The sequence below is a fragment of the Esox lucius genome, chromosome 4, assembly GCF_011004845.1.
Source record: "Esox lucius isolate fEsoLuc1 chromosome 4, fEsoLuc1.pri, whole genome shotgun sequence".
Lineage (NCBI taxonomy): Eukaryota > Metazoa > Chordata > Actinopteri > Esociformes > Esocidae > Esox > Esox lucius.
This window is the reverse complement of record NC_047572.1, coordinates 30,004,628-30,019,570: the sequence shown is the minus strand read 5'-3', so window position 1 is coordinate 30,019,570 and position 14,943 is coordinate 30,004,628. Positions and strand designations below refer to the sequence as shown.

Below are 14,943 nucleotides of genomic sequence, written 5' to 3'. Positions count from 1 at the left end.
CCAATCGTGAATGACATTGATACAGTTAAACTGACTAACGTTTCTTACTAAGTTCACCTCCACCACAAATAGCGTCTATGTATGGCGTTTGCCACTAGCCGTTTTAACAGTGTATTAGCCAGTAATAAGCTTTACCGGTATCTACTAACTTACTGGAATAGTCAAAAGAGTTGAGCAATTGCTGGCGAGTCTGCCAAAGCTATTTCATTTCATGGCATAAGAACGTTTTTATTTTATTTCATGGTAAAACAACATATTTTTTTATTTCATTGGTAAATGACATTTATACAATAACTATCAACAAAGGCGACGATAACTAAATTTTTCATGACCCAAAGACATTCGGTCTTCTTGGCCGGCTCCGCTTACGTGGTCCGGCAAAAACAGGAAACAAGCAGGACCCGGACCTTGTAGGGATGATTTGAAAATACTGCCTTAGAATATTCAGACAACGTGCTCTACATCATGAGAGCCAAGGACAATGGCGTTTCTCACACCTTCACACTATGTTCATTTGCTGTCAGAGGCAGTCGCTCGACTTCCTGTGTTTGCATATGCAAACTTCCTGTGTTTTCACAATTTTCTTAGGGACTAATCGTAAAGACTTGTCCCTTAATGTGTCAAAATGATAAAAACGTTACACCCAGTATATCTCCAATGCCTCGAATGAATGATGTCCATAAACATTCGCGAAGCTTAATGAAGTGAAATATGCACAATATCAACATGAAAATTAACCAGCGCATACTTTGTAAATGCGCCGCCGCACACACTTGTATGAGAATGACCCAAACACATTCCCTGTCCTACCTGAAACTCAGAAAAGGTAACTATTTTCACAATCTAATTTAAAATGGAGCCTACTTCACATTCAGATTTTCTGAATTATACAAACATATACTATCATCTTTATATCAACGATGTTTTTGTGCACATTTTTGCTATGTAGAATTAAGTGTGCATAACTTAGTCTTATGGAGAACAACATAGTTTAGGCCAGAAGTCTTCAAAATAGACAAACTGTAACACAGTGTACCATAACACGTTACCAACTAAAATATTGTCATCAGATTACAGATACTTTTGAAAAAAATTATGCTTACCTTTGGATTACTTCAATTAAAAAATAATTATGACAGGCTGCATGCTTGATTTTTTTATTAAATATTTTTAAAACATCGTTATTTGAACCAAAAGAATTGCGCACCTCAGTTGTGTGTGATCATCATGCGCGAAAACGTGAACGCGCATTTGCAGTTTAGTGACTGATGAAGCGCTAGTTTAATTGGTAAAAACACTGTGTATCGATATGACTCATTCAAAGGGGTTTTAGTTATACTCTACGCATCTAGGCGATAGGCCTACCTATTATATATTAGTTCAAATGTTATATTTTATACAGTTCAAAGTTTCTAGGTTTATTTGTCAAATGCACCGAACAACACAGCAGAGAAGAATTGCACTGAAAAACTCAGACAGGAAAGGTTTACGAAAATTAGGCAACTATTTGTTAGATAGCTGTAACAAGGGCTGCCTTCAGGATTAAACATTATATGGAGTTAATCACGATATTTAAGGAGAAAGGGTGTGTTGGGAAGCATTCTGTTCATACAGATAGGCCATGTGAATTGCTTGCATTGCATCTCAGACTATTGCATCCATTGGTTATTATTGGCTGCTGACAACATTGATTTCAAACTAAGAGTGCAAGTGTATAATCACAGTTTATTTCTATAATTAGAGATTTCATAATCAATTGATGGTGGTCCTAATAATCATGTTACCTTCGTGCAGGTAAAACTTTTTTGTGTGCAGGTGTTCACGATTGCAAACATGCGTTCGCGTGCTTGGGGTTTCTGCACCATGATTGTGGTTGTGGTGCAAAACATCAGACTACTGTATTTATGTACGCGCGAAAAGCTATGGATATCTTGATTTTTATAAACAACAATGTCAATACTCTTTTTGAGAAATTGCCATTTATTTGTCAACAATATTTTGAGGCAATTAGAAACATGAATAAAACAAATAACACATCCTTCGATTTTGGGTTATGTTCAGATAAACATTCAATCAATCAAATTTATCTCTGGAAGACCGAGGGTTATTGGATTAATTGGAACGAATGAATATCTAACAGACCTTTAGCATGTAATGTGGAGATGTAGCCCAATCATATTGAAGTAGAAAGCAATGGTTTAGAAACCTTTTCCAAAGGCGCTGTACTAAACCAATAAGTTAAAATGCTAATTCTGTTTTTGGCCATCTATGTAAACTCTAACACTGACTGATTTCGCAAAGGGTGTTCAACAAGTTATAGGCTATTCCTATTGGTTTTCTAATGCCTCTTAATATGAAAGTCCAATGTGGTCCAAAAAGTAACTTGTAACTGTAACAGATTACATTTAAAAAGTAATCTACCCAACCCTGGTCAAAAGTCCATCCAACCCAGTTGTATTGTATTCCAATCGAAGTTCAAAATTCAAGTGAAATGGTCAAGCACCTTCTCATTATCTTACTGATAAAGGTAAGTTCGTTTTTATACCATCCATATATAAGGCGAAATAAGGTCTGTCTGAGATCAGATCTCCCGCTTCAAATTATCTTATAGGACTCCAGTACAAAAGTACAATGTATAACTTGACATGGATTTCAAGAGAGATCTGTTTAATTCATAAATGGAATGGATTTGGAAAGTGGGCTGACCAGGCTTTGAAATAGGGAGCAGGGGAGAAAGAAACACACCAACATGCACAATGATATAGCCCGCATTATCACAATAATAAATTATTGGGGGTACAAATCAAGGTGATGGACGATTTACGGGCTAGAAGAAAAAGGATGGACAAGATGGCTAATTTAGCACCCTATGTTGAGTAAGGAGAAAAAGGTTGGTAAAACTATTTCTTATTAAGAAGTATTCCTTTGTAACAAGTATTTCTTTCATTTGTTGTGGGCCAGATACAGTGGGGAGAACAAGTATTTCATACACTGCCGATTTTGACGGTTTTCCCACTTACAAAGCATGTAGAAGAATGTCATTTTTATCATAGGTACTCTTCAACTGTGAGTGATCTAAAACAATCTAAAACTAAAATCCAGAAAATCACATTGTATGATTTTTAAGTAATTCATTATCATTTTATTGCATGACATAAGTATTTGATACATCAGAAAAGCAGAACTTAATATTTGGTACAGAAACCTTTGTTTGCAATTACAGAGATCATACGTTTCCCGTAGTTCTTGACCAGGTTTGCACACACTGCAGCAGGGATTTTGGCCCACTCCTCCATACAGACCTTGTCCAGATCCTTCAGGTTTCGGGGCTGTCGCTGGGCAATACAGACTTTCAGCTCCCTCCAAAGATTTTCTATTGGGTTCAGGTCTGGAGACTGGCTAGGTCACTCCAGGACCTTGAGATGCTTCTTACGGAGTCACTCCTTAGTTGCCCTGGCTGTGGGTTTCGCGTCGTTGTCATGCTGGAAGATCCAGCCACGACCCATCTTCAATGCTCTTACTGAGGGAAGGAGGTTGTTGGTCAGGATCTCACGATACATGGCCCCATCCATCCTCCCCTCAATACGGTGCAGTCGTCCTGTCCCCTTTGCAGAAAAGCATCCCCAAAGAATGATGTTTCCACCTACATGCTTCACGGTTGGGATGGTGTTCTTGGGGTTGTACTCATTCTTCTTCTTCCTCCAAACACAGCGAGTGGAGTATGGACCAAAAAGCTCTATTTTTGTCTCATCAGACCACATGACCTTCTCCCATTCCTCCTCTGGATAATCCAGATGGTCACTGGCAAACTTCAGACGGCCTGTACATGCGCTGGCTTGAGCAGGGGGACCTTGCGTGCGCTGCAGGATTTTAATCCATGACGGCGTAGTGTGTTACTAATGGTTTTCTTTGAGACTGTGGTCCAAGCTCTCTTCAGGTCATTGACCTGGTCCTGCCATGTAGTTCTGGGCTGATCCCTCACCTTCCTTATGCCCCACAAGGTGAGATCTTGCATGGAGCCCCAGACCAGGGAGATTGACTGTCATCTTGAACTTCTTCCATTTTCTAATAATTGCACCAACAATTGTTGGCTTCTCACCAAGCTGCTTGCCTATTGTCCTGTAGCCCATCCCAGCCTTGTGCAGGTCTACAATTTTATCCCTGATGTCCTTACACAGCTCTCTGGTCTTGGCCATTGCGGAGAAGTTGGAGTCAGTTTGATTGAGTGTGTGGACAGGTGTCTTTTATACAGGTAACGAGTTTAAACAGGTGCAGTTAATACAGGTAATGAGTGGAGAACAGGAGGGCTTCTAAAAGAAAAACTAACAGGTCTTTGAGAGCCGCAATTCTTACTGGTTGGTAGGTGATCAAATACTTATGTCATGCAATAAAATGCAAATTAATTATTTAAAATCATACAACGTGATTTTCTGGATTTGTTTTAGATTCCGTCTCTCCCAGTTGAAGTGTACCTATGATAAAAATTACAGACCTCTACATGCTTTGTAAGTAGGAAAACCTGCAAAATCGGCAGTGTATCAAATACTTGTTCTCCCCACTGTATGTGTAGTCATTCAGCGTGGATGTCATGCTAGCATGTGGAGAAAAACATGGCAATGTTCACTTTTAGTGATATTTTATTAGGGGACCAAGTACCATAGGTACGGGTACCCTATTGTTTTTGTTGGTTTTATTATATTATTATTATTTATTTTTTTTTAATTTATTTATTTTTATGATTCTTTTTTTCCAGGCACTGACTGGTCCCGACAGATTTGGGGTTGAACCGTACACTCGTCAAAATGAGATTGGTGATCTCTGACAGAATTTAAATAAGATTATACTGACCAACACATGATCCATTGGCATCAAATCTCATGCCAGGTTTACATTGACAGTAGTAGCTTCCCAGGGTGTTGAAGCAGTCTCCACTGGGACAGCCACCCGATAGGCACTCGTTTATATCTACATCAGATGGAACAAACAGGGAATTAAGAAAGAATTGTAAACATTACACATTAAGTGAGCAGTAACACAACATTATGAAATGATATCCCACTTTAAGTGTGGAATGTTCCAGGTTGTAATTAGTGATGATCATTACTAGTGAATCAGTTAAGCGTTAAAGTGAAGAACCAAAGTGGCTCATAAGTATAAGTTTTACGCATATAATTTGTTTACAACATGAAATCAAAATGGATTTAGATGGATACGTTTCTTTCGACTTACATACATCAAGCCACAGCCTTATTTGCCGTGTGTCTTTGCAAAATTGTTCTGAAGCTCCAAGTTGGATGGGGTCATTTGATGAACCGCAATTTTAAACTCTTTCCACATACCCTCAATTGGGTTGAGGTCCAAAGGTTTGACCGGGTATCTCCAGGACATAGACATTCTTTGTACATTTGTTCCATTTTCAGTTTCTATTGAACAAATTCTGTGACTTCTAAGAGCCATTGGTTGCACAACAGCACATAGGAAAGATGGGGAATGCTAATGCAGTCAATCATTTACTCCAGGGTACTGGAGATGAGGATACGGCCGATAGTAGAACCTCGGATTCAGGAGGAACAGTGTGGTTTTCGTCCGGGCCGTGGAACACTGGACCAGCTCTATACCCTCTACGGGGTGCTGGAGGGTTCATGGGAGTTTGCCCAACTAGTCCACATGTTTTTTGTGGATTTGGAGAAGGCATTCGACTGTGTCCCTCGCGGCATCCTGTGGAGGGTGCTTCGGGAATATGGGGTCCTTTGCTAAGGGCTGTCAGGTCCCTGTACGACCGAAGCAGGAGCTTGGTCCGCATTGCAGGCAGTAAGTCAGACTTGTTCCCAGTGCATGTTGAACTCCGGCAGGGCTGCCCTTTGTCGCCGGTTCTGTTCGTAATTTTTATGGACAGAATTTCTAGGCGCAGCCAGGGGCCGGAGGGTGTCAGGTTTGGGGACCACACAATTTCGTCTCTGCTCTTTGCGGATGATGTTGTCGTGTTGGCCCCTTCAAACCAGGACCTTCAGCATGCACTGGGACGGTTTGCAGCCGAGTGTAAAGTGGTGGGGAGGAGAATCAGTCCCTCCAAATCCGAGGCCATGGTCCTCAGTCGGAAAAGGGTGGCTTGCCCACTTCAGGTTGGTGGAGAGTGCCTGCCTCAAGTGGAGGAGTTTAAGTATCTAGGGGTCTTGTTCACGAGTGAGGAAAGGATGGAACGGGAGATTGACAGACAGATCGGTGCAGCTTCTGCAGTAATGCGGTTGATGTATCGGTCTGTCGTGGTGAAGAAAGAGCTGAGCCGCAAGGCAAAGCTCTCCATTTACCGGTCAATCTACGTTCCTACTATCACCTATGGTCATGAGCTTTGGGTCATGACCAAAAGGACAAGATCCCGGATACAGGCGGCCGAAATGAGCTTTCTCCGCAGGGTGGCTGGGCGATCCCTTAGAGACAGGGTGAGAAGCTCGGTCACCCAGGAGGAGCTCAGAGTAGAGCCGCTGCTCCTCCACATCGAGAGGGCACAGCTGAGGTGGCTTGGGCATCTGTTTCGGATGCCTCCGCAACGCCTTCCTGGGAAGGTGTTCCGGTCCCGTCCCACCGGGAGGAGACCCCGGGGAAGACCTAGGACACGCTGGAGGGACTATGTCTCCCGGCTGGCCTGGGAATGCCTCGGTGTCCCCCCGGAAGAGCTGGAGGAAGTGTCTGGGGAGAGGGAAGTCTGGGCATCTTTGCTTAGACTGCTGCCCCCGCGACCCGGCCCGGATGAAGCGGAAGAAGATGCCATGCCATTTATTGTTTCGTATTTGTGATCAGTTTACAACAATTTGTAAGTTTAATTTTTCACTTTGACATTATGTACTATTTTTGAGCCGATCAGTGGTAAAAACCTCTGATTAAATACATTTTGATTACAGGTGGTGTCCTGTTTCAGCCCAAGGGGTAAATAACAGCTGAGTCATAATGTCATTTGGGCGCAAGAGTTCAGAGAAACGACTTATCGCACTCTAACTATGGACCAACAAACGTTCTGCATTTTTAAATTGTGACCCTCATGATTTAGACCCGAGGACACCAGGTGGGTACAGTTAATTATCAGGTAGGAAAGAAGACAAGCAAGACCTGACCCTTTGCAGAGAATGAGTTGAATAACCTTAGAAAATGTAGACCACACACTCTGCATCAGAAGAGCCAAGAACCATTGTATTTCTCTTACCTTCACACTTGTCCATCTTGGAGGTTTTGTAGGTGAAACCGACGGAACACTTGCACTTGAAGGTGCCACTTTCATTTACGCATGTTGCATTATCCCCACAAGCGACATCGACACACGTTCTGTTGTCTAATAGTGAGAGTGAGGACAGAGGAAAATCCGACAGAGGATGGTATAAGTGGCGGAGAGAGAAACCTGATGGAATTGTGCATGGTGACCAAAAAGAGTGAACATCCTTGATAAATTAACAGTCACACTATAAATACAATTGTACAGAGCTACATTTATTGTACATACTGTAATAACATTCAGAGTTGTATTTTCCATATGTGTTGAAGCAAATTCTGTTTCTACAGACGTAATTCTCATTTAGGCACCCATCTACGTTCTTGTGAAGAGGTAGATACACCCCATGGAAAGTTGTCTTTTTTAAGACAACTTTTAACATGTTCATTGATAAAGGTAACCCAATTTACCAAATCACAAAAAAAGATGTTGAAACCATATATTGAATAAAAAATCAACAGAAATGCAATTTCTGTACATGGAAAATGTACTACACCCCTTCATGTGCCATCAAATAAAATGGCAATAATTCGATAGTTGCACATTATTCCAAAAGTCATTAGAGAGTAACCTGGGAGGGAGCAGCCTTCTGTTAATTAGAAACCTATGCTGGTTTGGTCTTAACCATATGGCTGTGTGGTGACTCTGGTTTGGTCTTAACCATGTGGCTGTGGGGACACATCCTGCAGAGACCAAAATGCCTGTTTCAGGCATGTTGAATCCCATGAGTCTGCGAGAAGTTACAGAGACAAGTACATCATTCCACTGTCTGAAGGGTAATCTGCAAATGGAGGAATGTACAGACCACTGGCAATCTACAAAGACAGGTCATCCAACCAAATTCAAGGGCTTACTGAAATATTCCTATAGAAGTCACTAAGAACTCCTGGGTAACATCAAGGCATCTACAGGCCTGTCTTGCCACTGTCAATGCTGAAGGGCACAAGTCAACAGTCAGAAAGAGACGGCACAAACTTGGCCTACATAGGAAATCTAGAAGGAAGAAGCCTCTGTTCTAAAAATGCCACTGGCATATACTATCAGACAACACCCAAAACTACTGGAACAAGGTGCTCTGGACACATTAGTCAAAGGTGAGTTATTTGGGCACAATACCAGGCGCCATGTTTGCCAAAAATAGAACACTGTCTTTGTATGAAAGAACCTCATACCAGTTGTAAAGCATGGAGAATTTGGCTCTGCGGTTTGGATCGCTATGGGCACGGACAACTTGTCATCATGAAATCAGGCATGAATATTGTACCAGAGCATTCTTGAGGGGAATGTGAGGACATCTGTCAAAAAGCTGAGGCTGAACCAAACATCTTGCAAATAGACAATGTCCCAGAACACACATGCAAGTGTACCTATGATAAAAATTACAGACCTCTACATGCTTTGTAAGTAGGAAAACCTGCAAAATCGGGCAGTGTATCAAATACTTGTTCTCCCCACTGCATGTGTAGTCATTTAGCGTGGATGTCATGCTAGCATGTGGAGAAAAAGATGGTAATGTTCACTTTTAGTGATATTTCATTAGGGGACCAAGTACCATAGGTACGGGTACCCTATTGTTTTTGTTGGTTTTATTATATTATTATTATTATTCTTTTTTTCCAGGCACTGACTGGTCCCCACAGATTTGGGGTTGAACCGTACACTCGTCAATATCTGCATGAGACAGAACACAGCACAAGATGTACATACCAGCTCTGACATAATGTCACACATCTGCAGAGTCAAGGTAGACCGTGAGAGAAATGCGACAGAGAAAGAAGACGCTCCGGAGAGAGAGAAGGAGAGAATGTGTGTGTGTGTTGAAAAATGAGATTGGTGATCTCTGACAGAATTTAAATAAGATTATACTGACCAACACATGATCCACTGGCATCAAATCTCATGCCATGTTTACATTGACAGTAGTAGCTTCCCAGGGTGTTGAAGCAGTCTCCACTGGGACAGCCACCCGATAGGCACTCGTTTATATCTACATCAGATGGAACAAACAGGGAATTAAGAAAGAATTGTAAACATTACACATTAAGTGAGCAATAACACAACATTAAGAAATTATATCCCACTTTAAGTGTGGAATGTTCCAGGTTGTAATTAGTGATGATCATTACTAGTGAATCAGTTAAGCGTTAAAGTGAAGAACCGAAGTGGCTCATAAGTATAGGTTTTACGCATATAATTTGTTTACAACATGAAATCAAAATGGATTTAGATGGATACGTTTCTTCCGACTTTATACATCAAGCCACAGCCTAATTTGCCGTGTGTCTTTGCAAAATTGTTCTGAAGCTCCAAGTTGGATGGGGACATTTGATGAACCGCAATTTTAAACCCTTTCCACATACCCTCAATTGGGTTGAGGTCCAAAGGTTTGACCGGGTAACTCCAGCATATAGACATTCTTTGTACATTTGTTCCCTTTTCAGTTTCCATTGAACATATTCTGTGACTTCTAAGAGCCATTGGTTGCACAACAGCACATAGGAAAGATGGGGAATGCTAATGCAGTCAATCATTTACTCCAGGGTACTGGAGAGGAGGATATGGCCGATAGTAGAACCTCGGATTCAGGAGGAACAGTGTGGTTTTCGTCCGGGCCGTGGAACACTGGACCAGCTCTATACCATCTATGGGGTGCTGGAGGGTTCATGGGAGTTTGCCCAACTAGTCCACATGTGTTTTGTGGATTTGGAGAAGGCATTCGACTGTGTCCCTCGCGGCATCCTGTGGAGGGTGCTTCGGGAATATGGGGTCCTGGGTCCCTTGCTAAGGGCTGTCAGGTCCCTGTACGACCGAAGCAGGAGCTTGGTCCGCATTGCAGGCAGTAAGTCAGACTTGTTCCCCGTGTATGTTGGACTCCGGCAGGGCTGCCATTTGTCGCAGGTTCTGTTCGTAATTTTTATGGACAGAATTTCTAGGCGCAGCCAGGGGCCGGAGGGTGTCAGGTTTGGGGACCACACGATTTCGTCTCTGCTCTTTGCGGATGATGTTGTCGTGTTGGCCCCTTCTAACCAGGAACTTCAACATGCACTGGGACGGTTTGCAGCAGAGTGTGAAGTGGTGGGGAGGAGAATCAGTACCTCCAAATCCGAGGCCATGGTCCTCAGTCGGAAAAGGGTGGCTTGCCCACTTCAGGTTGGTGGAGAGTGCCTGCCTCAAGTGGAGGAGTTTAAGTATCTAGGGGTTTTGTTCACGAGTGAGGGAAGGATGGAACGGGAGATTGACAGACGGATCGGTGTAGCTTCTGCAGTAATGCGGTCGATGTATCGGTCTGTTGTGGTGAAGAAAGAGCTGAGCCGCAAGGCGAAGCTCTCCATTTACCGGTCAATCTACGTTCCTTCTCTCACCTATGGTCATGAGCTTTGGGTCATGATCGAAAGGACAAGATCCCGGATACAGGCGGCCGAAATGAGCTTTCTCCGCAGGGTGGCTGGGCGATCCCTTAGAGATAGGGTGAGAAGCTCGGTCACCCGGGAGGAGCTCAGAGTAGAGCCGCTGCTCCTCCACATCGAGAGGGGACAGCTGAGGTGGCTAGGGCATCTGTTTCGGATGCCTCCGCAACGCCTTCCTGGGAAGGTGTTCCGGTCCCGTCCCACCGGGAGGAGACCCCGGGGAAGACCTAGGACACGCTGGAGGGACTATGTCTCCCGGCTGGCCTGGGAATGCCTCGGTGTCCCCCTGGAAGAGCTGGAGGAAGTGTCTGGGGAGAGGGAAGTCTGGGCATCTATGCTTAGACTGCTGCCCCCGCGACCCGGCCCGGATGAAGCGGAAGAAGATGCCATGCCATTTATTTTTTCGTATTTGTGATCAGTTTACAACAATTTGTAAGTTTAATTTTTCACTTTGACATTATGTACTATTTTTGAGCCGATCAGTGGTAAAAACCTCTGATTAAATACATTTTGATTACAGGTGGTGTCCTGTTTCAGCCCAAGGGGTAAATAACAGCTGAATTGTAATGTCATTTGGGCGCAAGAGTTCAGAGAAACGCCTTATCGCACTCTAACTATGGACCAACAAACGTTCTGCATTTTTAAATTGTGACCCTCATGATTTAGACCCGATGACACCAGGTGGGTACAGTTAATAATCAGGTAGGAAAGAAGACAAGCAAGACCTGACCCTTTGCAGAGAATGAGTTGAATAACCTTAGAAAATGTAGACCACACACTCTGCATCAGAAGAGCCAAGAACCATTGTATTTCTCTTACCTTCACACTTGTCCATCTTGGAGGTTTTGTAGGTGAAACCGACGGAACACTTGCACTTGAAGGTGCCACTTTCATTTACGCATGTTGCATTTTCCCCACAAGCGACATCGACACACGTTTTGTTGTCTAATAGTGAGAGTGAGGACAGAGGAAAATTCGACAGAGGATGGTATAAGTGGCGGAGAGAGAAACCTGATGAAATTGTGCATGGTGACCAAAAAGAGTGAACATCCTTGATAAATTAACAGTCACACTATAAATGCAATTGTACAGAGCTACATTTATTGTACATACTATAATAACATTCAGTGTTGTATTTTCCATATGTGTTGAAGCAAGTTCTACAGACGTAATTCTCATTTAGGCACCCATCTACGTTCTTGTGAAGAGGTAGATACACCCCATGGAAAGTTGTCTTTTTAAGACAACCTTTATCATGTTCATTGATAAAGGTAACCCAATTTACCAAATCACAAAAAAGATGTTGAAACCATATATTGAATGAAAAATCAACAGAAATGCAATTTCTGTACATGGAAAATGTACTACACCCCTTCATGTGCCATCAAATAAAATGGCAATAATTCAATGGTTGTAAGTTATTCCAAAAGTCATTAGAGAGTAACCTGGGAGGGAGCAGCCTTCTGTTAATTAGAAACCTATGCTGGTTTGGTCTTAACCATATGGCTGTGTGGTGACTCTGGTTTGGTCTTAACCATATGGCTGTGTGGTGACTCTGGTTTGGTCTTAACCATATGGCTGTGGTGACACATCCTACAGAGACCAAAATGCCTGTTTCAGGCGCGTTGAATCCCATGAGTCTGGGAGAAGTTACAGAGACAAGTACATCATTCCACTGTCTGAAGGGTAATCTGCAAATGGAGGAATGTACAGACACCTGGCAATCTACAAAGACAGGTCATCCCACCAAATTCAAGGGCTTACTGAAATATTCCTATAGAAGTCACTAAGAACTCCTGGGTAACATCAAGGCATCTACAGGCCTGTCTTGCCACTGTCAATGCTGAAGGGCACAAGTCAACAGTCAGAAAGAGACGGCACAAACTTGGCCTACATAGGAAATCTAGAAGGAAGAAGCCTCTGTTCTAAAAATGCCACTGGCATATACTATCAGACAACACCCAAAACTATCAGTCAATGTAACAGTCTGATTGATAGTTACAGGAAACGGCGACAGGTTAGGCCAAATGAGGCAACAATATTGTACTTATTTTTTCAGCACTGGGAAAAAGTATACCTACTGATTTGTGATGAATACATTACTGGTATAATCTTTCAGTGTAATTTGTTGAAATAGGATATCTTCATCTGTGTTGTAGTGAAAATTATATACCATCATTGTGTCCTAATATGTTAAATATTACTTTCCAGGGGGTGTACCTACTGTTACAAGAGCTGAACTTAGAATTAATAGAAATAATTCACTCAGCCTAGTAAGTCCACGTCTCTCTCACACACCAAACTTGTTCATGCATTTATAGTTTTTTCCCGGTCCATCTCAATAATATAACGAGCAGCTAGTCTTGTCTGGTTGTCCAAAAACATGACAGTTTCACACAATGCCTCCTCCCTTCTCCAGACCATCTCCAGACAACTTTTCCTTACCACCCTCATCAGGTTACCCCTGACCAATGGCTGTGTCCCCTCAACATAGTCTCTGTCCTCTTAAAGGAACCAATATTTGACACCTTCTACTGTACATCGAAAACTAGACTGGCATCCCTTCTGTCTTCAGTTTCCAAGTCATTTGAGCATGCCGTCTCCAACCAACTGTCCTGTTTTCTTTCTCAGAACAATCTCCTTGATTCCAACCAGTTAGGCTTCAACACAGGCCAATTGCCCAAAACCGCTCTCCTCTATGTAGCAGAAGTTCATCACGATGCCCAAGCTAACTCACTCTCCTCTCTTCACATTCTCCCACGATCGATCCACTGCCTAAGAAAGTGTAACCCAGTCTACTCTCCACCCTTTCCAGGTGTCTCAAGCCCAGCACTCTTGGGTTGCTTCCTACCTGGCGGACCACTCCTACTAGGTGACCTGGAGAGGATCAGTGTCTGTCCCACGGCCACTTACTTCTGGCTCTGTTCTAGACCTGTCCTCTCTGCGTATAAGGTCTCCTGGCTCTGTTATATCCCCAAATGGTCTCTCCTGTTATTGCTATGCACATTATATGTACATATGGAAGCTCAGCCTTTTTGTCTACTGGTTGTTAGGGTGATGCTGTCAGGCCAAAACGGGTCCCAGAGAATTTTGTGTTTTGTCATGTGTAACCCATGTCATTACAACTACTCTCATTGAGACCTGGAATCTCATGACTGACTAAGGTATAATAGTTATTCTACTTTTATATTATGCACATTTAAATGACATTTTACTAAATCTGTACGCAAAATGTAAGGTTTGAATAATGAGTTTGTAATTTTGAAAAGTCCTGGATTGCATCTATAAGTGCTGAAGCAAAGAACTCCATATGAAAATATATATTGTTCATCATCATTACCAACACAAGTGGATGCGGGTGATGAAGTTAAGCCATTCAAACATCCAGTTCCTTCTGCACTATGGCTCTTGAGAAATGCTAAAAGACACAAGAAAATTACAAACATGAATATGCTATAGTTTACAAATGTTGTGTTGGTGAAAACAAAAATGAAAATAGACTGACCCAGAATCAGCAGAAATAGAAAAGCTCCCATGCTCTTTGACAGGTGAGTGACAGTGGTCCAAAACATCTCTCTCTCATGCTTTGTATCATCTACAGCCAATTCCGTTATTTCACTTTTTTATCAAGTTTAGCCACGTAGTTCCTGTTTCCTGAGTAAGCTTGACAGATGTAGTTTACTGGCCACACCCTTTTTTTTTACTAACTTTCATTATACCATTGTGACAGTTGTTTCTTAGGTAGTGCATGAGCTAATTAAATTCTCTGTAATCTTATGTGCACTCAGTTTCATTCTGGGACTTGACACTGAATGTTAGCTCCAGGTTCTCTTCCGTTGACACACAACTGATGATTGCCTGAGAAAAAGTAATGAATAGACAATACTGAAATGAATCTTTAGTCACTCAATCAGTCAAATGTATTTATAAAGCCCTTTAGCAGTTTTCACAAAGTGCTTTTACAAAACACCTGGCCTTAAACCTCAAGGAGCAAACAACAGTAGTGTTGAATTTCAGTGGCTAGGAAAAAATTAATCATTTTGTTCTGGTATTTGTATGCTTTCTTGATAGAGACTGGTGAAAGATGGTGGAGGTTGGAGGGAAAGGGCAGTAGCCTGGATTCAAACCCGTACTGCAGTGATATATTTCAGTCAGGGGAGCAGCTTTGATCTCTGTACCACCTCGGCCACATTATTTTAGATTTTAGTTCAGCCTTTAATTTTATTGACCATTGATGTTTTGCCCCTGAAAGCTCTTCATCTAACACGTCTTCTT

The 14,943-nt window shown here is 42.4% G+C and overlaps 1 protein-coding gene across 1 annotated transcript; it reads right to left on the bottom strand.

The window, feature by feature from the left end:
* Positions 1-8,984: 8,984 nt before the first annotated feature.
* On the bottom strand, positions 8,985-14,232 carry LOC114839866 (fibulin-1-like). Its single transcript, XM_034291983.1, has 5 exons — positions 14,174-14,232; positions 14,009-14,086; positions 11,488-11,613; positions 9,174-9,248; positions 8,985-8,992 (listed from the first exon to the last, which is right to left on the bottom strand). The coding sequence occupies exons 1-5, from the start codon at positions 14,202-14,204 to the stop codon at positions 8,985-8,987; spliced, it is 318 nt and encodes a 105-aa protein (XP_034147874.1). The 5' UTR covers positions 14,205-14,232.
* Positions 14,233-14,943: the final 711 nt, after the last annotated feature.